This window comes from Panthera leo, chromosome B3 (assembly GCF_018350215.1).
Source record: "Panthera leo isolate Ple1 chromosome B3, P.leo_Ple1_pat1.1, whole genome shotgun sequence".
Lineage (NCBI taxonomy): Eukaryota > Metazoa > Chordata > Mammalia > Carnivora > Felidae > Panthera > Panthera leo.
The window spans coordinates 25,971,956-25,997,156 of NC_056684.1; the positions used below are offsets into that span (position 1 = coordinate 25,971,956).

General features: G+C 35.3%; 1 protein-coding gene across 1 annotated transcript in view; it reads left to right on the forward strand.

Moving 5' to 3' along the window:
• The window catches only part of GABRA5 (gamma-aminobutyric acid type A receptor subunit alpha5), an 82,652-nt gene that overhangs the window by 37,461 nt on the left and 19,990 nt on the right, over positions 1–25,201 (forward strand). The window contains exon 7 of the mRNA XM_042941266.1: positions 14,423–14,505. Within this exon, the coding sequence (XP_042797200.1) occupies positions 14,423–14,505 (83 nt within the window). The remainder of the gene's footprint in view (positions 1–14,422; positions 14,506–25,201) is intronic.

The following is a 25,201-nucleotide window of genomic DNA, read 5'->3' on the forward strand; positions in this document are numbered from 1 at the left end:
ATTTGAAGAATAGTGAGAGAAACCTGAAGCCTTTCTTGATTCACAGAAACTCCAGATAATCTAGAATATTTGTCTGCTTTGTAGGAATTATAGACTGTCACAAAATGAGTTTCTATAGATTCCACATGTAAGTGAGGTCATATAGTATTTGTCTTTTTCTGTCTAACTTATTTCACTTAGCACAATTCCCTCTAGGTCCATCCACGTTGTTATAAATGGCAAGATTTAATTTTTATTTTATGGCACAATAACTAATATTACATTACATGTGTGTGTATATGCATATATAGCATGTACTCTTTATCCATTCATAAAAAAATGAACAAAAAAAAAACCAGAAACAGGCTCATAAATACAGACAACAAACTGATGGTGGGCAGGGGGAGATGCGTGCAAGGATGGGTAAAATAGACAAAGAAGATTAAGATGTATGGACTTCCTGTTATAAAATAAATAAGTCATGGAGATGAAAAGTACAGCATAGGGAATGTAATGAATAATATTGTAATAGCTGTATGGTAACAAATAGTAACTATATTCATCGTGGTGAGCATTTCATAGTGTGTAGAATTGTTGAATCATTATATATATACCTGACCTAATAAAATATTAGTATGTCTCCTACACCTCAATAAAACAAGGAATTTGCCATAGTAGAAAATAGAGCATTTTGAAATGTGAATTATAAAGAAGAGATTGAGAGGAAAACCACAGTGATTAAAATTGAGAGAAATGATTGGCAGTTAGAAAATCACTGTCAAGTCTCTGAGTATGGAAAAGGAAATCCTCTCTGCTCAGTAAATAAAGGCCAACAGAAAACAGCCCAAACCCTTGCATCATAGAGGATGCAGGCTGCCACTCTGATGTGGCCACCCTTGAACTCAGTCTTCTTAGCATCACTTAGTACATCAATTGTCTGTCTTTGCACCCACATGTTGCAACACTATATTAGCTCCCCAAAAGAAGGATGTGGTGTCATCATTGAAAAGATACTAGGTTATTAAAACATATTAAATAACATTCTAAAAGCAGCTAAAATTTCCCACTCATTATGTAGAGCATTCAGAAATCTGAAAGAAGAGATCCAGGAATTGAAAACAGCAGCATCTTTAGAGTGAAAGACTGGCACTGGTGTTGATGTCCCTGAGAGTTTTCACATCACTACTTAGCATGTGCTATGCCCTAAGCTCTAAGACCTCTTTGTAAGCCCAGTAGGCTGTTGTTTTTCTGTTCTTTATATAATTTATCCTGTCTTTAATATTTTCTTCCTTCAATTAGCTTTGGGTTTAATTTGCTTTTCTTTTTCCAGTACTTAATATATGAAATTAGGTTGTTGCTATGAGATTTTTCTTCTTTTTTAATTTAAGCATTTACAGCTCTAAATTTCATTTTGAGGACCGCCTTTGTTGCATGTCATAAGTTTTGGTATGCTGTGTTTTTTATTTCCATTCATCTCAAAGATGTGTTCTTATTTCTCTTGTGATTTAGTTTAGATTCATTTGTTATTTAGGAATGTGTTGTTTAACTTCCACATGGGGTGAAATTTTCATATTTCCTTATGTTACTCATTTTTAGGTTTATCCATTATGATCACAAGAAATTCTTTGTATGATTTCAATATGTTTAAATTTATTGAAACTTGTTTTGTGACTGAACACATGGTCTATCCTGAATCACGTTCCATGTTCTCTTTAAAAAAAAAAAAGTATATTCTGCTGTTGTTGGATGGAGTGTTCTATATATGGCTGTTTGGTTTCATTGGTTTATAGTGTCTTCTGTTTCAGTCTTCTGTTTTCTGGTCAATACTCTGTCCAGTTTTCCTAACCATTATTGAAAGTGATGTATTGAAGTGAGGTTCATCTATGTGTATAATTTCTATATATTCTTGATAGTTTGAGCCTTTTATCATTGTATAGTGTCTTTCTTTGTCTTTTATAACAAATTTGGTCTTAAAGTTCTCTTTTTATTATAGTTTTAATAGAATGTCTTTTTTTATGTTTTCATTTTCAATTTATCATATTTATGCTGTTGCAGGCAGCATAGTTCATATTTATTTATTGATTCTATGAGTCTCTGGCTGTTAATTGAAGTTTTACTCCATTTATATTTAATATAATTACTGACAAGAAAGGACTTTGCCTTTTTTCTATTTGGTTTCTGTATGTCTTATTTCTTTTTTATTTCTTAATTCTTCTATTAGTATCTTCTTTTGTGTTCAATTCATTTTTCCCTAGTGTACCATTTTAATTCTCTCACATTTCTATTACTGTATATATTTTTTAATTATTTTCTTAGAGGTTACTCTGGATTTACATTAACATCCAAATTCATGACAATCACGTTTGAACTAATACCAACTTAGTTTCAGTGACATATATAAACTTTGCTCATATAGCTTTGTTCCTTTATATTTCTACTGTAACAAATTAGATCTTTTAATATAATGTGGTCACAAACATAGATTTATAATTCTCATGTTATGAATTTGTCTTTTAAATCATATAGGATAAGAGAGGGGTTATAACCAAAAATATAATAATCGTGGCATTTATATTTATGTATGTTATTAAAACTTGGAACAATGCCCAAAAAATGAAAACTCTCTTAGTCTTTGCAGCTAAGTTCTGTGTGTGTTGGGCACTCCTTCATTACTTAGGCAGTTTACAACTTCCATAGCTTTCATGTCTTGCTTGTGCAACGCCTTTAGGTCAGCTGAAGATGAGAATTTAGTCTTCTTGGGTCTTTTCTAAACATGCATCCAATCCTGGACATGAACACATTTTTCTAGATTCTCTGGAATATGTGGAGCTTTCCAGCCCTTTCTTCCCCAAGAGTTTCTTTCCCAAGCCTCTCCTTCCTAGATTTTTCAGTCTGTCTTTTGCTTGCCCAGCTGTATACATTGCACCATGGCTGCAGTGAATATATTTGTATTTAAATGTTTTGAACAAATGATTCCTTAGAGGATACCCCAGCCCTGGAAATCTCTGAGTCATTCCTTCAGCAATCCACCTTCTGCTCCTCTTACCAGCAGCCTGCATCAGGAATGCATGCTGCCATTTTCAAGGCCACTGCAGAGCTAGAAAATGGGGACGGGTAACAGAATAAGTTCAAATACCACAGAGCTTGCTCACTGAAATTCAGGTATTCTTTTTCTTCATTAAGTATTCTCCTGGCTGTTGTAAGTTCTTTATTAGATTCTAGTTTTCTAAAAAAAAAAAAATATGCTGACACTTTTTGTCACCTTACTCATTGCATTTGTGCATGTTCCTTAATTCACTACTTTTGATGATGTCACTTTTACTTCTTTCCTAGAATTTTTAAAACATCTATCATGTGTCAGGCATTGTATTACATATTTATATTCAGGGCTTAAAACAGCACTGTATAATAAACTTTATAATCCCTTTTAGATGATAGTTTGTGCCCAAGATAGTTGAGTGACACAATAAGTACATGGAGACTGAGATGAGAGTTGAAGGGTCTGTTTGATTCCACTGCCTCTTCTATCTGCTTTCTCCTCCATTATGGTATTGTTGGCCTTATACTTTATTATTAAAGGCATACTTGAGTTTTATTTTGAGAAAGGAACTTCTTTACATATTTGTGCTCTTCCTTTTTTGCAACATGTTTTTATTGTTCAGGCTTGTCTTTATTTTTTTATATTTGATCTAGTAAGAAGGATTATTGCTGGACATATGAATACATATAAAAATTTAAACAGAATATTTATATGCTCACATTAATTATTACAGAGCCTTCCTGAGAAATATGAGCCTTAAGAATAGATACCAGCCATATTAATCAAAATATATCAATAAAGTTTATCCCCTTTTGATAAGAAATATGCTAACTTTGCAAAATTATCTCACATATGCTAGTTTTCCCAACATAAATGAAAATTGCTGACATCTTATTTCCAACAATTGAAGAGGAATGCAAAGTTTAGAGAGAATTTTTAGCCCAGTATAATTACGATGGTTGGTCTCATGGATGTTCCTATTACATCAAGAGTACAAAATGAGGGGCACCTGGGTAGCTCAGTTTGTTAAGTGTCCAACTCCTGATTTCGGCTCAGGTTATGGTCTCATGTTTCATGAGGTCAGGCCTCAGCACAGAGCCTGCTGGGACTTCTCTGTCTCCCTGTCTCTGCCCCTCCCCACTTGGGCTCTCTCTATCTCTCAAAATTAAATAAACATTAACAAACAGAGTAGAAAATGAACAATGAACTGACTAATGAAATCTGTAACTCAAGCTTGAAGTAAGTTGTAGAAGTTGGATCTATTGCTAAAAAGGAAACATTTATTATGTTATCTCAATAACAGATTTTTTTTTGAAAGGATGAAACTCTACAATTGTATAAACCAGAACATTCATCATCTTAGTGTATTCTTATTTGACCTTTCAGGTAATTCTCTAAATTCTGCTTTTTACAAGATTGCTCTTCACTGAATTTAAATTCTATTACATTTTAAGCAGGTCACTTTTAGCTCTCCACTACCTACTTCCCATTCCCATACTTCACCAACCACTCGCAAATTTGGTATCTCATCCATTTTTGAGCACAGGCAAAAACCCTGCCTGTGATTTGTGTAGGGGCAGGGTTAGTGCTAAGGTGAAGACCCCTTGGGAGTTTGGCTATCCAGGACAAGCACAATGTCCCAGCCATGAAAGCAACTAGGCTTGCAGTTTTGGTCTAGACCAAATCCAATTGCAGTAGGTCTACAACTATCACAGAAGGGACCAGTACGCACTGTACAGTTAGTAAAAAGTCAAGGAAATGGATGAGCCTGCCAATCACCTTGGGCTTCCAAAATAACCTGTTCCCAGCTTGACAATGTTTAGATTTTAAAATTTCAGTTTTTATATGGTTGACTGAACTTTAGAATACATTTTTCTTCACTAGAGTGTATTATGATAAGTGAAATAAGTCAGTCAAAGACAAATATCATATGATTTCACTCATATGTAGAATTTAATAAACAAAACAGATGAACATAGGATAAGGGAAGGAAAAATAAAGTAAAAACAGAGAGGGAGACAAACCATAAGGGACTTTTAAATACAGAGAATGAAGTGAGGGTGTTGGAGGGGAGGAGGGTGGGAGATGGGCTAAATGGGTGATGAGCATTGAGTAGGGCAGTTGTACAGATGAACTCTGGGTGTCATATGTAAGTGAAGAATCACTGGGCTCTACTCCTGAAACCAATACCACACTGTATGTTAATATGTTAACTAATTTGAATTTAAATATATAAATTATTTTTAAAAAAGGAAGGAAAGTGGAAGATACCAATATGTCAGTTAAGAATGTCCTGCCTCTCCACTCCAAAAACACACTTTGTTGCCTGCCCTGGTAGGAGAGATGGATCCTGTAAACATTTCTCTTTTGCCAACTGGCATAACGTTAAGCTTTGTTAATAAAATGTGCTGAAGGGGGGAAAAACAAAGAATACCTTTTTCCTCAACACATTACTGTAAATTGTGGCTAGGTTCCCAAGAACTGGTAATTCCTAACTAACCAACAGTATGCATGGTGCATCATGTTAGTAGTGATTGTTTATAAGAAGACCAGTGTTTTCTTGCATTCTTTTATTTGATGAAAAATTTGCATTTTTTTTTTTTTTGAAGGCAGGCATACATCAGAGAAAGCTCTAGTGGGACAGGGTTTTGGCATCAGGAAGATATCAAAGGAAAATTTCTGAAGGAGAAATAGCGCTATCTGTATTCCTATCACTAGTGACTTATTAAATGTATATAACTTATAATTATATATATACTATATATACATATTTGTATTAATAAAAATATCAATTTTCTGTAATTGAATGCATGAACAGACCTCTCTTCATTTGCTAATCTAGAGGTGAGTCAAATATAGGAAGAGGAGGCATATATACTCCTCAGAGCTGGGCTTCCTTTCAGACACCCCCTCACAGAAAAGCAGAAAAGATGCTTCTCACATGCAGTGTAAATATACAGTTCCATCAACTTTGAGGATGTAACTTAGCTATAGAGCAGGAAGAACTCTCTAGCAGCATCCCTACTAAAGGGTTAAAGGGTCCCTCACAGCCCCACACCAGAGGCAGCACGATGAGGCTATAGTACAAGATGTAAAGATGCTGCCAGCAGGAATGCCAGGTGAGTAGCATTATCTTTGCTCCATCTCCAAACCCTGAAGCCTTTCATAAGGGAACAGCTATTGTAAATATAAAGTTATCTACAGTAAAGATTCATCTGTTCTTTACAAAGACTCACTGGGCTAGAAAAGTGTAACGACCAATTTGCGCCTTATTTCTTTCCCATGACACCAATCATTAGAACTATTTAATTCTAAGAGTCCCAAAATGAATTTCATATATTGCCTGAGAGTCACTGTAACATCTTTCTAGAGAGGTTATGTTTCCACTGAGTGAATATAACTCATGTACATGGTGTACAGTTCAAAAACTGACCAAGCCAGGACATTTTGCATGAAATGCTATTTCATTGTCAAGGTCTGAGTTTTCATTGTAGCAAGCACTTTGTGAGATGTTTATATATTGGCTAATATTACCAAATTTCTTTTTTAACATTGGAAAATGGTTTTAATATATACATGGGAGGGTGCCAGGGTGGCTTAGTTGGTAAGCATCTGACTCTTAATTTCAGCTGAGGTCATGATCTCACAGTTTGGGAGACTGAGCCCTGTGTCAGGCTCTGCGCTGACAGGGTGGAGACTGCTTGGGATTCTCTATATCCCTCTCTCTCTGCCCCTCCCCTGCTTGCATGGGTTTTCTCTCTCTCTCTTTCTCTCTCTCTCTCAAAATAAAGTTTTTTAAAAAACAAAATATGCATGGGGTTGCTGTTCAGCACACTAACAACTGGTTATTTGATTAGTAATACTATTTATTTGGTGAGGGGGAGACTACTATATTTATTTCCTATTGCCACTGTAACAAATTACCACAAATATAATGCCTTAAGGCAATTTATATTTATTATTCACTGCTCTGGATACCAAAAGTATAAAACAGGTTTTACATGGCTAAAATCAAGCTTTTGGCAAGACTGTGTTTCTTTCAGATTCTCTAGGAAAGAATATATTTTTCCTTTTCCAGCTTCTAGAAGATGTGTGCCTTCCTTGGCCCATGGCCCATCACTCCTTCCATAATCACATCTTTCTCTGATTCTGATTCTGTTTCTTTCTTATAAGTAGTCCTGTGATTACATTGGGCTCACCTGGATTACCCAGGATAATCTCCCCATCTCAAAAGCTTTAATACCATCCATTTGAAAAGTTCCTTTGGCTATGGTAGGTAGGAAGGATTAGGACATGACCACCTTTGAAGGGGTTATTATTTTGCCTACCACAATCTGTGTTCTGGTCCCCTTCAAAACTCATGTGTATGTCTGACATGCAAAATAATTAACCCCATCCCAATATCTCCAAAATTCCAAACTCGTTACAGCTGTTAAATTAAAGTCCATAATCTCACCCAAATCTTGCCAGTTCAAAAGTTCCAAACCTCATTATCTGAGTTATCTAATCAGCTATACAAGAGGATCTGGGTATGATCTACTCTGAGTGCAATTCCTTCCCATCTATGAATTTGTGGAACTCAAGAAACAAGTTTCTGTTCCCAAGATCAAATGGCTGGACAGGCGTATAACAATTACAGATATTCCCATTTGAAAGAGGAGAAAATGTCAGGAAAAAATGAAGCACTATTCCCTCTCTCTGTCCTTTTCAGTACAAATTGGCAGTGTTTCTGCTGGTATAAAATTCTCAGAAGTCTTGTGTGTTTCCTATGTGTGTCTCAAGAATTCACACCATTAGATAAGAGGTTCCTACATAAATCTTTCGTTAATAATCTAGTCTTTATTCCTGGCTTTTGTTTACATGATTAAGGGGACTCAGGAGTCACACACCTAATCTCAAAGAGCCTACTGTGTGACTGCATACTCTGACCTTTTGACACTTGAGGCTTTAGCAAAAGGTCGCCCAGCCACACCCTAGTCTTTATTTTAAGAGCATTCTTTCCTGATAGTGAATCTCCTAATTATAGCATCTTTTGCAACCCGGATAATCTGAGAATTTCCCAAATCATCAAGTCCTGGTCCCCTTTTTGTTGGCAGTTCTTCCCTCAACCTATCTTTTCCTTCTCATGTTTTACTATAAGCAAGAGGAAGAAAACAAGACACAACTTCAACACTTTGCTTGGAAATTTCATCTAAATATCCAAATTCATCATTGTATCAGTCTCCTATGACTGCTGTAATAAATTACCACTAACTTGGTGGATTAAAACAGCACACATTTATTCTTTTATGCTTCTGGAGGCCATAAATCTGAAATCTGTGTCAAAGGGCAAAATCAGGGCCATATTTCCTCTAGAGGTTCTAGGGAAGAATCCATTTTCTTGCCTTTTCTAGTTTGTAGAGCTGCATACCTTGCATTCCTTGTCTCAGGGCATCTTCCTACATCTTCAAAGCCAGAAGCAAAGAGCATCTTTAAACCACCCTCTGCTTTCATGCATCACCTATATTTTTCTATGTATGTTGTAATCTACTTTTACTTTTCTCGTGTAAGAATCCTTGTGACTGCATTTAGTGCCACCTGGATAATCTCCCCATCTCTGGACCCTTAACTTACATCACATCTACAAAGACCCTTTTTCCATGTAAGATAGTGTTTACAGCTTCCCAGAATTAGGATATGATATCTTTGGGGGTCATTATTTAGCCTACTATAATTGCTTGTAAGTTTTGCTTTCCACATAATTATAAATATAAATCAGCTAAGTTTTCTGTCACTATATAAGAAAGATTTCATTTCTTCCAGTTAGTTTCCAATAACATGTTCCTCATTTCCTTTTGAGCCTTTGTCTGCAAGATCTTTGATGCCCATATTCCTATCAACAGTGTCTTTATGACCATGTATTGTCAGTTTTCTCTGCCATGCACCTCACTTCCTTGCAGGTCTTCAGCACAGAATAATTAACATCCATGTTTCAATTAACAATCTGTTCAAGGAAGGAAAGTTTTATGTATTGTAAATCTCTATATGAATTTCAGCATCTGCCTACTGCCCAATTCCAAACTTATTTTCACACTTTTAGGTATTTGTTACAATAGTACCTCACTTATAAGTACAAAACTTTGCATTATTTTCCTATTGATGCTGTAACAAATTATCACAAATTTACTGGCTAAAACACAATTAATTCATTTCCTGATAGTTCTGGAAGTCAGAAGTCCAAAAGGGTCTTACAAGGTTAAAATAAGTTATAGGTAGGATTGCATTCTTTCTGATTTCTCTAGGCGAGAATCTGTTCTTTGCCTCTTCCGGCTTCTAGAAGCCACCTGCATTCCTGAGTTCATGGCCACAGACTTTGACCTCTGCTTCTGCCATCACATCTCCTTTTCACATCACATCTCCTGATACTCCTGCCTCCCTCTCAAAATAACCCTTGTGATTATACTGGGCCTATATGGATAAACCAGGATATTCTCCCCTGTTGCAAGGACCTTAATTTAATATACCTGCAAAGTTCCTTTGCCATTTAAAGTAATGTATCTATAGGTTTGGGGGTTTGAGGGGTAAGGACATGGGCATCTTTGTAGGACCATTTTTCTGCCTACCACCACCACATCTTCTACTGCACTGATGCATTGTTTTCATATAAATGAAAACGCTCAAATCTGAAGAGAATATTGGGTGGGAAGCTAGAGACTAACCTCCTTTTCACACTTAACTATTTTTTTCTCAGAGAATAAAAACAACTGTTATTATGTGTCTTTTTCAAATGGGAAGACTGGACCAGAGAAGTTAGGCAGTTTTACAAAGGTAAAACAGTTAGTTAATGGCAAAGCCATTAACTCTAGAATTTCACTGTTTTAACCATTTAAAGTTCTCTCCACCGTGACCTGCCCCTGGTCAAGCAGAGAATTCTTTAGTGAGTTTAGGACCCTAAACCCTTGATTAGGATGATATAAATCCAAGTTGAAGCAAATATTTTAACTCACAAAATGTCCTTTCTTGACCCTAAAATTAAAATGTTGTTGAAAATTGGGATGCTTGTTTCAATAAGTTAATGCTTGAATGTCTTAACAGAGATTAGGAGCAAAATAGAAATTTGACCTCTGGGGCAAGAGTGTGGAAATGCTGGATTTTTGGATCCACCAGTAGTTTAGAGAAGTTTTTTCTGTAAGGCATATTTCTTAATCTTTTGGGCTTCATTTCCTTCAACTGAAAAGTGAAGGTTTCTGGTAGGTAGTCTGTATGACTCCTTTGAGCTAGGACAATCCATTATTCCATAGAGTGCTTTGATCTCAATTCTATATGAAGGAGGTTGGTTATACATCAAGGTACTCTATATTTCAGAGACCCCATCAATGGAAGGCTTGCTCTTACCTAGAGATATATATTTTTTTGTATTATGAAAGCATAGGCCATTTTTGAAATGTTTAAAGGGATAAAAAATTTAAATGTTGTTCCCCTACTGAGGCTGAAACATTTACTTAGGGGATTTAGCTGAATAATGTGTTCATCCTTTAGAAGAAAGACACTATCATATATTTTTCCAGTGTTTGGAACTCTAATCCTAAGGAAGTCTGTTAAAATGGGGGAACAATCCATGATGCTTTAATGATAGCATTTATTGAGATAGGAATTGTAGAATTACTATCTTTTTATATATTTTTTATTTTTTTAATTTTTTACTGGAATTATTTCTTCTTTAACATAGTCTTCTTTTTAGATTCAGCTAAATTCTGTCCACATGTCTCTGCCCACCATCACTACACCCTCCATTTTTCCAGCTATATGCTGAAAGCAGACTCCTTGGTATACAATCCTTATCATCTTTTTTATATATTTTTTTATTTTTATATTTTTTTTATTTTTATATTTTTTACTGGGATTATTTCTTCTTTAACATATTCTTCTTTTTAGATTCAGCTAAATTCTGTCCACATGTCTCTGCCCACCATCACTACATCCTCCACTTTTCCAGCTATATGCTGAAAGCAGACTCCTTGGTGTACAATCCTTATCATCTTTAAATGTCAGTGCAGTGGTTTTCAGAAGGTAGGCAGCTCTCAGGACCAAGGAACCAGAATAAAGCAGGACAGAAGATGCATGCTGTCTTTAGTAAGAGTTGAGACCACTATGGCAAAAGGAAAGGCTTCTCATACCTCATAAATACAGGGTGTTGGCCAAGAATGAAGGAAGACATGAGGAGAAGGGAAAAATCCAGGAGTAAGCAGTGTTTCCAAGGTGGGAGGTCAGGTCTCTCTGAGGGGATCTTCTCTGAGAAGTAGGAGCAAACAATAGAAATGCCAGGTGGTGGTGCCTCCAGTGGCCATTGACATAGAAACAAAGTACCACCACAAAGCACAGAAGGAAGAGAAATTAACTCTGATTCACCACACTGTCAAAAAACCAACAGATCTGGCTTCAAGTCAGCCTCCAGACCCAGTGGGCAATAAAGTGTTTCTTTATTTCTCAGTTATGTGAGCTGGCAGACGTGGCAGTATCTAGAGGGAAGATTCTGCCCTGGAGAGACCATCTCCACATCAGCCTGATGATGGGAGTGGGACCATAAAGTTGTCAATATTGTATGTGTAGGGGGCAACTTGAAGACTGCAGAACTGGATCTGCTGGTTCAAGTCTGTAGTACCTGTGGCTGGGCTAGGATGGCCAGGATCACCTGAAGCATCCCCACTTCCACTCCACTCCACACTACCCCAACTATCTGAGCCCAGGGTCTTCCTTACACCTAAACTATTTGAACAGAGGCTGTAGACCAGCACAGAATCTCCAAATCAAAGCTGTTCTCCAAGCTCCTACAGCACTGTTATTTCTTGTGCTTATTTTTGCATTCATTGCTTTGAACCTGGCATTGTAGCTTTATATACACTTTCTATTTTCTTACTAAAAAATTTGCTTCTGAAGAAAATTCTAGATTTTCTGAGTTCAGTGTGAATTTATTCTCTAAAACATATTTGACTCATTTAAGTTCTCTGTCCCTCTATTTGCTTTACCTTAAAAATTTCTTAAATTCACTAAAAGCCAAATGAAGTTAACATTATTTTCTTTTGTGCTGACTGAAGGCTTTCCTCACAGGCTGTGATTTTTAGGTCATAATTTTCTTAATTCTAGTAAGTAAATACTTACCTTATCCACTTCATAGTCTCTAATAATAGTCCTTATACATAGTTTATGCTTGAAGAAGTCCATTGCAGTTTACTTATCATGTAAAACAATTTAAAAGTCTAACAATAGCTAGTTAGTTTAATATATATACATTATTATATTATTTATTATTATACATAATTGATTTAATATGAAATATATGCGTATATATGTATATATGTTATACATACACATATATTATTTATGTGTATATGAAATATATATTATATACGCATAGTATGAAATATATATGTATATTTGTATATATGTTATATGTGTATAATATATATAGTTATATATTCTATATATACACACATACATATAGTCCAGACATCTGCATCCTATAATTATATAGTTCATCTTTCAAAGTAATCATTATGTAGAGATTTTCATGTGGGAAATATCCTGTTCTAATGTTAGATATACAAAAGACAAGAATGAAAGAAAATACATGTACATGTCAAAATTATCTGTACAGGGGCACCTGAATGGCTCAGTAGGTTAAGCATCTGACTTCAGCTCAGGTCATGATCTCACTATTTGTGAGTTCGAGCCCCACATTGGGCTCTGCACTGACAGCATGGAGCCTGCTTGGAATTTTCTACCTCCCTCTCTCTCTGCCCCTCCTACGCCCCCCTCAAAATAAATAAATAAACTTAAAAAAGTTTTTTTTAATATGTAGAAAAAATTTACCAAGTGAATTTACAAGTGAAATGATACCTACTTGTAGTTTTCTCCTTTAAAATTCTTTTGTGTATTTCCATATCCTTCTATGAACGTATACCACATATCATTTTAAATACTATCTCCCTGCCTGCATGTCATACTTTGATGATGTGTTCTCATCTATGTGCACTTATACCATCTAAAAGTCACTCCATCTTTGGGGGAATGGCCCCTCAAACCAGAGACAGCAGAGGATTTCTTCTCTTTGATAAGCACAGACCTTTCTTGCACTAACACATAAATTTGTCTCATTCACAGTATACATACATTGACTTCTTTGTCTGTAATCATTAACTATGAATTAGGTACTCAGAGCAGAAGGCTAATCTGTTTTAACAGGAGGAAGTAGTGAAGGTAAAAATGAATGTTTTTACATTTTTATTCTCACTCTGGGCACAAAGGCAAGATCTGGACTCAATATAAGAGGGAAGGACCAATGGTGCTAATATCTTGAATTATTATTTGTCTAAAAATATAACTATAACATCTGTTTAAAGGTGAATATTTTATATTTTGATTTCATTCTATATAATTTAATTTCGTTTTAAATAGCAGAAGAAGGAATTTAAGAAACAAGATTAACTCATTAATGAAATTTAGATTCACTATCTAATTAGTAAAGTCTGTAGGGAAATAAAAGCACAACAATATGGCAATTTTGGAATTGTACAGAACCCATTCCCACTTAGTGTGTGGTGGATGTGCTGTCAGGAAGCCACTGCAGTCAGAGGCTTGGGCTTAAATCATTACTCCCTGACTTCATAGCTCTGCATACTTGTCCTGATCTTTTAATATCTATGCATCACTTTCCTTTCTCGTAAACTTGGATGTTAATAGCAACAAATCTCATAACGCTACTCTGATTAGATGTGTTAATGCAGGTAAGGCACCTATCACAGTGCCTGACATACAACTGGTAGATATGTCCATTGCTGTTTGAGTATTGGTGGCAGTCGTAGCAGGCAGTAGTATTACTATCTGCAAGACCAGACATGGGTTAAAAACAATTAGGTTGTACCAGAAGATTGCTGTCATGACACAATTCACCTACTCTGTTTCATGTTATCAGTCCAGTACACAATAATTGTAACCAGCTTCTGGTCAGAATTTGGACTGAGAATTTATTATACATTTATATTTCTTGAGCTTATAAACTATTTTATAAAATACATATATTTCAACCTTGTCCAAGGAAATGTTTTGATTTTTCTGAGTTAGGAATGGGAAACAAACAATAAATCATTTTTAAAGGCATCTGGAATTACTTTACAAGTGGTAATGTATGTATAGACACACGAAGCCACAGAACTGACTAGATTTTATTTAATCCATATTTTTAAATGATATCCATCTTCAATGCAAACCTATATAATTTGGTGGGTCAGGCAGACAATTTCATAAAAGATGGTAATTAAAATTATGACTGAAGTACTTAATATAGCTCTATGGAACATGGTGGTTGCTCGGTAAATAGCCAGAATTGGTGAGTCATTTAAAAAGTCTTCATGTCTTATTTTTCAGCTTGACTATTTCTGCAGAATGCCCAATGCAACTTGAGGACTTCCCGATGGATGCCCATGCTTGCCCTCTGAAATTTGGCAGCTGTAAGTTATTTTCACAAGTAAGAACCACGGATATACTTTTGGGGTTATTTCCACATTCATTCAGAACTTGGGTTCCATATGTGAATAAACACAATATGGGTGGCAGTCTGCTTGAGAAGACTGGAATGCTGTGGAGTCCTCATACTTTTGTCCTCACAGACTAGTTTTCTTGTCTCTAACAGAGAATTATGTGTCGAGGCACATACCATAAAAATATCCTGGAAAAGTGTTTTCAGGCCCTCACCTGGCAGTTCTTTCTTTCTTTCTTTCTTTTTTTTTTTTTAAATTTTAATGTTTATTTATTTTTGAGAGAGAGAGACACAGAGCACAAGCAGGGAAGGGGCAGAGAGAAAAGGAGACACAGAATCCAAAGCAGGCTCCGTGCTCTGAGCTGTCAGCACAGAGCCTGATGCGGGGCTCAAACCCACAAACCACGAATCATGAACTGAGCTGAAGTCGGACGCTGAACCGACTGAGCCACCAGGAGCTCCTGGCATTTATTTTTACTTCTCAGACTGCAGGTCATATCCTCTAAGGAGCCAACATTCATGACTCAATTTCCAGTACCCAGCCATGATCTTCACTTCTTAATAGAATATTCCATAAGAGCAATGACACTGTCTTGTTCACCCTTACTGCTCACCCTGTACACGTTTTAGGAAACGTGTTTCTTGAACAAATAATTATTCATTAGGTGAACACCTTTGCATTCCAGCCATTCCAGATAGTGCAGTGATGACACTGTCCCTGAAAGTGTGCCTGCAGCCCCATCCTCTCTTCTGAGATGTTGGGAGGCAGGGTTAGAACCAAACTGTTTCCTTCTTTTTTTATGCTATCCATTTGTACTCATGCTATGCTAAGTTTTGATTTTTAAAAGCAGAAGAATGTGTTCCTGGAAATTAATCAGCAGACTTGTACTATTGTATTACATTTTTAATAATTGATGAACCAACATTGTTACATTATTATTAATTAAGGTCCATAGTTTATGTTAGGGTTCACTTGGTGTTATATATTCTATAGGTTTTGATAAATGTTTCCAACATTATATTATCATATAGAGTAATTTCACTGCCCTTAGAATCCTTTGTACTCCACTGATTCACCATCCCTTCCCTCAATCCCTAACAGATCTTTTTACTGTATCCATAGTTTTTTTCTTTTCCAGAATGTCATACAGTTCCAGAATGTTCATACATAGTACAAAGCCTTGTCAGATTGCTGCTTTTAGTTAGTAATATGTATTTATGGTTTCTCCATATTTTTCATGGCTGAAGAACTAATTTCCTTTTAGTGCTGAGTAATATTCCATTGTATGCTTGTACCATAATTTCTCCATTCACCTACTGAAGGACATCTTGGTTGTTTCCAAGTTTGGGCAATTATGAAGAAAGCTGATAAAAACATCTGTGTGCGGGTTTTTGTGTGGACATACATTTTCAACTCCTTTGGTTAAATATCAAGAAGCACCAATGCTGGATCATATAGTGTGCATATGGTTAGCTGTGTAAGAAATTGACAAATTGCCATTCCCACCAACAAAGAATGAGAGTTCCTTTTGCTCCACATCTTCACCAGCATATGGTGTTATCAGTATTCTGGATTTTATCCATTCTAATAGGTGTCTAATGGTATCTTGTTTTAATTTACAATATCTTTGTGACATATGATACTGAATATCTTTTCATATGTTTATTTTCCATCTGTTTATCTCCTTTGGTGAGGTGTCTGCTCAGGGATTTTGCCCATTTTTAATCTGGTTGTTCATTTTCTTATTGTTTAGTTTTAAGAGTTCTTTATATATTTTGTGTACCAGTTCTTTATCAGCTGTGTGTTTCACAAATACATTCTCCAAGTCTACAGGTTATCTTCTCATTTTCTTGATAGTATCTTTCACACAGACTTTTTGTTTTGTTTTGTTTTAACTAAATTTTTCTTTCAGTGTTTATTTATTTTTGACAGACAGAGACAGAGTTGGGGGGGGGCAGGGCAGACAAAGAGAGAGACACAGAATCTGAAGCAGGCTCCAAGCTCTGAGCTGTCAGTACAGAGCCTGACATGGGGCTCGAACCCACAAACCGTGAGATAATGACCTGAGCCGAAATTGGACGTTTAACCAACTGAGCCACCCAGTTATCCCCACATAGCAGACATTTTTAATTTAATGAAGTCCAGCTTATTATTTATTTAATGGATCACATCTCTGAGGTTATATCTAAAAACTAAGGTTATCTGGATTTTCTTTGTGTTTTCATCTAGGAGTTTTATAGTTTTGAATTTTACATGTAGGTCTGTGATCCGTTTTGAGTTAATTTTTGTGAAAGTATAAGGTTTGTGTCTAGATACTCATTTTTTTTCTTTGCATGTGGATGTCCACACCAATTTATTGAAAAGACTATCTTTTATCCACTGTATTGCCTTTGCTCCTTTGTCAAAGATCAGTTGACTGTGTGGGTCTGTTTTTTAGCTTTCAGTTCTGTTCCATTGATCTATTTGCCTATTCTTTTGCCAATACTATACACACTGTCTTGAGTACTGTAGCTTTACAGTAAGTCTTGAAGTTGTGTAGTATCAGTTCTCTGATTTTGCTCTTCTCCAGTATTATACTGGTTATTCCTTTGTCTCTCCACATGAACTTTAGAGTCAGTTTGTCAATATCCACAAAATAACTTGCTGGGATTTTTATTGGGATTGTATTGGATCTACAGATCAAGTAGGGAAAAACTGACATCTTGACATAATTTAGTCCTCGTGTTCATGAACATGAAATAACTCCATTTGTTTAGCTCTATTTTGATTTCTTTCATCAGAGTTTTGTAGTTTTCTTTATATAAGCCAGATTGCCTTGGCACCAAAACCAAAGATACTGCAAAAACGACAAAACTTTGGACAAATATCCTTCATGTATAGAGACACAAAGAAATTCTTAACAAAGTATTAGTTCATTGGGTTCAACAACAAAGTGAATAATACACAATGACCAAGACCAAGTAGAATTTAATCCAGGGATGCAAGGCTGAGATATAATCCACTATTTTAACATAATAACGAAGAAAACTAAGATAATAATATCAATTGAGGCAGGAAAAGCATTTGACAATATTAACACCTATTCATGGTAAAAATTCTCAGAAAACTAGTAATAGATGGGACATCCCGGAATGTGATAAAACACTTCTACAAACAGTCACAATGCAAACGTGTAATTAACATTACAATTAATGTAAAAAAAGACTAAATGGTTTCCTAAGAGTTAGAATAAGGCAAGGATGTCTGCTTTTACCACTTTTACCTCAACATAGTGCTGGAAATTCTAGCCTGTGCAAATAAGGCATGAAAAGGAAATAAAGGTGTACAGATTAAAAAAAACAACAACAACAAAAGAAAGATAGTTTTGTTTATTTTTTCTTAATCTTTTCACCTTTTGTTTCCTTTTCTTATAATACTGCGTTAGTTAGGACTAATGTTTACAACTTCCTGTCTAGTTGTTTTACATCAATTCTTGAGAAAGAGATATTGAAATCTCCAAATATAAATGTGGATTTGTATTTTTCTGCTTTTAGTTCAATCAGTTTGTTATGTTTTGGTGGCTTGACCATTTATCATTATATAATATCCCTTTCTGTCTCTGGTGATTTTCTTTGCTTTGAACTCAGTCTGATATCCACATAGACACTTTTGCTTTCTTTTTGAATAATATTTGAGTGGTATTTATTTTTCTTATTTTTACTCTTCAACATTAATATATCATTATGTTAAAATAAGTTTCTTATACACATCATATAGCCACGTAATATTTTTTAATGACTTGGTCAATCTATGTCTTTTAATTGGTATATTTTCATCATTTACATATAATGTATCTTTTGATATGTTAGACTGTCATTTTATTTATTTATTTTTGTTTTTTGTTCTTTATCTTTCTCATTTCTCTATTTTCCTTTTTCTGTCTCCCTGTTTGTTAGCTGGACAATTATGATTAGTTGTTTTATTATGATTACATTTTGACTTATAATATTTTTATACAGTTCTTCCTCAACTTGTGATGGGATTGCATCTGATAAACCCAGTATAAATTGAAAATATTGTAAATCAAAAATGTATTTATTATACCTAATCTACAGAACATCATAGCTGAACCTAGTTTACCTTAAATATACTCAGAATATTTATATTAACTGACAGTTGGACTAAATCATCTAACATAAAGTCTGTTTTAACAATAAGGTGTTGACTATCTCATGCAATTTATTAAATACTGTACTAAAAATGAAAAACATGCAAATGGTTGCATGGGCACAGAATTGTTGTAAATATATCAATTGTTTACCCTTGTGATCACATGATTGATTGGGAGCTTTGGTTCACTGCCACAGCCCAGAACAAATATTGCTAACTTGGGAAAAGAGAAAAATTCAGAATTTGAAGTACAGTTGCTACTACATAGCAATAAGTTTGACTCCCCAAAACTTAACTACTAATAGCCTACTGTTGATGAGAAGCTTTACCAATAACCTAAACAGTCGATTAACACATATTTTGTATATTATAGGTATTATATAATATATTCTTACAATAAAGTAAGCCAGAGAAATAAAATATTACTAAGAAAATCATGATGAAGAGAAAATACATTCACAGTATTATGCTGTAATTATAAAAAAATATATCTGTGTATTAGTGGAGCTGGACGTTCAAACCCATGTTGTTCAAGGGTTAACTATATACATAACTTATCACAGTCTACTGGTGTCTTCCTTTAACCAGATCAAATGAAAAATAAACCTTACCTCCGTTTACATGTGCTTACCTTCCCATAATTATAAATACAGTTGCCTTAAAGATGTTGTCTATATACGTATAGAACCATATCAGAGAGTTTTAGAATTTTTATTTGAACCATCATACTTAATTTTACAAACCCAAGACAAGAAGGAAATTCTATTGTATTTGCTCATATTTTTACTTACTGTGTTCTTTTTTCATTCTAATTGTTCCAAGATTTCTTCTTTATAACTAAGTTGTTTTATAATAAAATAATAACAAAATATTTTATAATAAAACTTATTTATAACTAGCAAACTGTCTTTAGGTATTTTTGGGGCAATAAATTATCTTTGTTTTTTTTTTTGTTTTTTTTTCATTTGAAGAGGTTTGATTTTTCCCTTCATACCTGATGGATATTTTCATAGGATTCTGTACTGATAGTTCTTTTGGCACTTGAAAGATGTGCTCTTTTATGCTTGCTTCCTTGTTTTCTAATGAGAAATCTGATGCCATTCAAATCATTTTTTGCTTGTAGGTAGGATGTCATTTTTCTCTGGTTACTTTCAAGATTATTTTCTTTGCCTTTAGTTTTTAGAAATTTAACTATGCATTGGTGTAGATTTCTTTGAGTTTATTCTGCCTGGGCCTTGCTAAGCTTCTTGAATCTATAGATTTTTATGAAATTTAGAAGTTTGAGCAATCATTTCTTTAAATACTTTTTCTGCTCCATCATCTTTCTCTTCTCATTTCCTGATTCCAATGACATGAATATTAGATTTTTTTATATATCCCCATAAGTTTTTTTTTTTTTTTTAGGTGTTAACTCTTCTTTATTTATTTATTTTTTTAATATGTGAAATTTATTGTCAAACTGGTTTCCATACAACACCAAGTGCTCATCCCAAAAGGTGCCCTCCTCAATACCCATCACCCACCCTCCCCTCCCTCCCACCCCCCATCAACCCTCAGTTTGTTCTCAGTTTTTAACAGTCTCTTATGCTTTGGTTCTCTCCCACTCTAACCTCTTTTTTTTTTTTCTTCCCCTCCCCCATGGGTTTCTGTTAAGTTTCTCAGGATCCACATAAGAGTGAAACCATATGGTATCTGTCTTTCTCTGTATGGCTTATTTCACTTAGCATCACACTCTCCAGTTCCATCCATGTTGCTACAAAAGGCCATATTTCATTCTTTCTCATTGCCACGTAGTATTCCATTGTGTATATAAACCACAATTTCTTTATCCATTCATCAGTTGATGGACATTTAGGCTCTTTCCATAATTTGGCTGTTGTTGAGAGTGCTGCTATACACATTGGGGTACAAGTGCCCCTATGCATCAGTACTCCTGTACCCCTTGTATCCCCATAAGTTTTGAGGCTTTTCATTTTCTCCTATTTTCTCCCTGTTTCTCATGTTATTTAATTTCTGTTGTTTTGTCTTTGAGTTTACAAACTCTATCCTTTCTTTCCTCCATCCTCTTTATTTACTCATGTATCGAACTTTTTATTACAGTTATTGTATTTTTCACTTTTGTGAAGGTTAATTTGTGTGTCAACTTGACTGGGCGATGACATGCCCAGATTTTTGGTCAAACATTATTCTGGGGGATGTCTGTTAGGATGTTTTTGGAAATGATTAACATTTAAATTAATAGTCTGAGTGAAGCAGATTGCCTTTTCTAATGCGGTGGATGTCATTCAACTAGTTGAAGTCTTGAACAGAACAAAATGTTTGGCCTTCCAATGATATGGGGAAATTCCTCCTGCCTGACTGCCTTAATCAGGGCCCCTGGCCTTTTCCTGCCTTGTACTCAAACTGAAACACCAGGTCTTGCTAAACTTCTTGGGCTCCCAGTCTGAGATGCATAAGGTAAGAATAAAGCCACAGAACTCACTACTGGGTCATCTCTTGAGTACCAAGATCCCAAGACCTGTCTGCCTTATTCTTTCTACATTTCAGATTCTTCCTATATTTTATGTCATATCCAGATTTTCTAGTTATATTTAGTGAGAGGAATAGGGGAAAACACATCTCCATTCTCCTGGAAGCAGAAGTCCCCTTGCATGTGTTTTTATTATTATTTATATTTCCTAGGGTTTACTGAACTTCTTGAATTTCTAAATTTGTCTTTCACCAAATTTGAGGAATTTTGGCCATTATCTCTTCTAATATTTTTCTCTCCCATCCTTCTTTTTCCATCTGGAGTCTAATCTAATTAATTGTTAATGTTTGTTTGTTTATTTATTTATTTATTTATTTATTTATTTATTTATTTTGAGGTAGAGAGCACAAGCAGGGTAGGGGGAGAGGAAGAATCCCAAGCAGGCTCTGTGCTGACAGCACAGTCAAAATCAAGTGTTGAACACTTGGGGAACCTGGGTGACTCAGTGGGTTAAATGTCTGACTTTGGCTTAGGTCCTGATCTCAGGGCTCATGAGTTTGAGCCCTGCCTTGGCTCTGTGCTGAGAGCTCGGAGCCTGGAGCCTGCTTTGGAATCTTTGTCTGTCTCTCTCTCTCTGCCCCTCCCCCACCTCTGAAAAATAAATATTATAAAAAAGAGTTGGATGCTTAACTGACTGAGCCACCCAGGCACCCCTCTTTATTCTTTATATTGGATAATTTTTATCACTCTGTCTTCAAGTTCACTGACTTATGTCATTTCAATCTGTGGCTAAATTCATACAAAAAATTTTTATTTAGTGTATTTGTCAGTTTTAGAGTTTGTATATGTTTCTTCAAAATAATTTCAATGCCTCTGCTAAGACTTACTCTTAGTTTTTCATTACATTTTTTCATTACAAACCATTACATTTTTTTCCTTTACACTCTTAAGCATAGCCATTTAATCTGCTTTAAAATCCTTATATGCTAAATCCAGGATCTGAATCCTCTTAGGAGCATTCCATATTGATTGTATTTTCTCTTGAGTCTGGGTCACTTTTTTGTGTTTCTTTTACATTTAATATATATTTTTAATTCTTTCCTGGCTATCTCAGTGTTGTATTGCAGAGACTGGATTCTGTTAAATTTAGAGTGTCATTTTTTTTTCTTTTTTAGTTAATTAACTTGGCCAAAGGAAAACTCCAAACACTGTCTTTCCTATAGTAGGCAACAGATGAAATGTCAGATGGTTCTTCTACCTTAGTTGGGCTGGTAGGATTATGCTCCATGTATGTATAATTCAGGGTAAGTATACATATCTGGGTAGAATTTACATACATCCATTACATCAAATTTGTGATTTCTTCTCTGTGGCTCTTTCCTTTCTAGGATTTTGCGTGTCATTTTTCAGATGTGCTATTCTGATAGTCTACTTTTCCTTTGGTTCTTCGAGCCAGGAAGACCAAAGGAATCCATCCAAGCTTTAGCCACTTCACAGCTCTGACTCAAAGCTTTTTAAGTAGAAAGGCATTCCCTTCCTCTGAGCCAACTCCCTCCAGTCTTTTCCTCTATTTGTTCACTCTCCAGTGCGCTTCAGGGAGTTCTCTTTTACATGGTGTTAATAGTAACAACTACTAACAACCACTTTGCTGTTACTGGCAGGGGAAGTTTGTTTGATTCCAGGGGTTTCCTTTTGTATTACTTCTATCATTTCAAACAGGTTTTTGGGATTAGGAAAGGTGTATGTGTGTGATGAGCCAAAAGTTGGGTTGGATGGAAATATTTTTTTTTCAAACTATGACCTTTAAATGCCAAGGAGAGATTCAACACACATTTATTTGGGAGAAGCAGCATAATGGAAAGCGACTTTCACCAGGATTTATTTAAATAATATGTTGCCATGTGGAGGCTGTGCACATCAGTGCTTGAGACGAAACCTTCAAAAGATCCTGAGGCATCTTATTTGGGAATCACTGATTCATGTCCCTGAAGGAAAATAAATTGTTCATGTCCCCAAGAGGAAAATGAGTTGTATAATGTAAAATTAGACCCCTCTTTGCATGTGAAAATTATGCTCTTTATTTGATCAAAGGCAAGACACTAAAAGTGAAATTGTCATTTTTTGCATCATTAATTAAATAAGATCAAGTTAATGGGATATAATGACAATGGTTTACAGGATAGGCAGCACAAGAGCAAATTTTGGTTAAAGAAAATATGTGACCCTCTAAATCATTCTTCACTAAAATATCTCCTATTCAACAGTCAACCAACTATAGTTAAGTCATTTATTACATTCAGTGATAAAATACACATCTGATAGGATCTCATCACTTCTATAATCAGTCATACCAAATGGGCTCAGTTTGTGTGTGTGTGTGTGTGTGTGTGTGTGTATTTTGAACTCAGTAGAGAGCCCCAAATAAATATAAACATTCTTGAGATTTTGAACTCTCATGATAAATTTTTTTTTATCTGCCTGATATTTTGAAGATTGGTTTGATTTAGATGTTGATTGTTTCTGTATATCTGCTATTAATATCATTGCTATCAGGGGCACCTGGGTGGCTCAGTCTGTTAAGTGTCCGACTTCAGCTCAGGTCATGATCTCGGGGTCCGTTGAGTTCGAGCCCTGCATTGGGCTCTGTGCTGATAGCTCAGAGCCTGGAGACTGTTTCAGATTCTGTGTCTCCCTCTCTCTCTGACCCTCCCCCATTCATGCTCTGTCTCTCCCTGTCTCAAAAATGAATAAACGTTAAAAAAATTTTAATATCATTGCTATCAGATTCAAAGTGATTTAAAGGATTTTCTTCATACATCATGTGTATATACAGTTGCCCAAGAGATGAAAAACTGCACAAACTTTACCTTTCCTCAGCTTATATGGTTTCAGCTCAGGATATAATAATTTTAACAGAAGAAATGTTATTTAATTAAGTGTGTCTCTTACTTGTCTTTCATCTTTTTGATTTACTAAAAATAGCTGCTTGGCCAAGTAGTTCCCTCATTCCATGGGCATCTGAGCACAGTGCAGAGGCTAAATGTGATAGTATAATGAGTTTCAAATTACCCAATCCAACAGTTCTCTGCTATTAGGAGACAAAGGAATGCAAATAGGTGTCATTATTCTAATGAGCCACATGCTCTGGCTTCTCTAATGCAGGACTGAATTAACAGACATTTCTGTTATTGCTATCTCTACTCTCAAGAATTCAAACAAATGTTGAAATTAGCCCTAGTTTACAAAGGGATCTTTCCTAGTCCACAAAGAAATTCCTTAAAGATAATGGCATGGCTTATATTTGGAAGCAAGTGCTTAAATCAAGATTTTTTAAGAATTAAAAAAAGTTTATTTTTTGTTTATTTTATTTGTGGAATGATGCATTAAATAGTAAATTAAGTCATGAAACAACATCTGGATTCATGAAAATATATGCTAAATTAGATGCGGATGCCTGTTTGGTAAACATCCAGTGGAGAGAATTTCACAAAATTAGGGTAAATCTCACTGTAGTAAGCTATTAGTTCATTCAAACATGTGGAATTATGACACTGTTAACTGCATTCATCATGCCCAGCAACTCAGCATGAGTGTAGGTGATCTAGAACACAGGTTTCAAAGTGTCTAATCCGCATTTTAGTCTGTGAGGTCTGAGAAACACATTGAAGTTCTGTCTGTGTTGTGTCTTAGATGCACTAGTTAACTGTGATTACTATTTAACAGCTACACTGGGTGTGTTCTCATGCTAGATGCAGTGAGAATCACAGAAGCATAAGTTCTGCTCCCAAGGAGTTAATGGACACGTTACATAATAAGGTTAAATAACCCTGTACAGCTGAAAAAGCCACTTGGAATTCAGATGGGGAAACTCATCATGGGGATGATATTTTATTTTATTTTTATTTATATATTTTTTTATGGGGATGATATTTTAAACTGAACCTGGAAGGATTTGAATAGGAGGGTAACAGAAATAAGGACAAAGCACAAATGACTGGGGGTCACTTAGTAGAGGTGATGAACACCTCTTTTGGGCAAATGACAGGA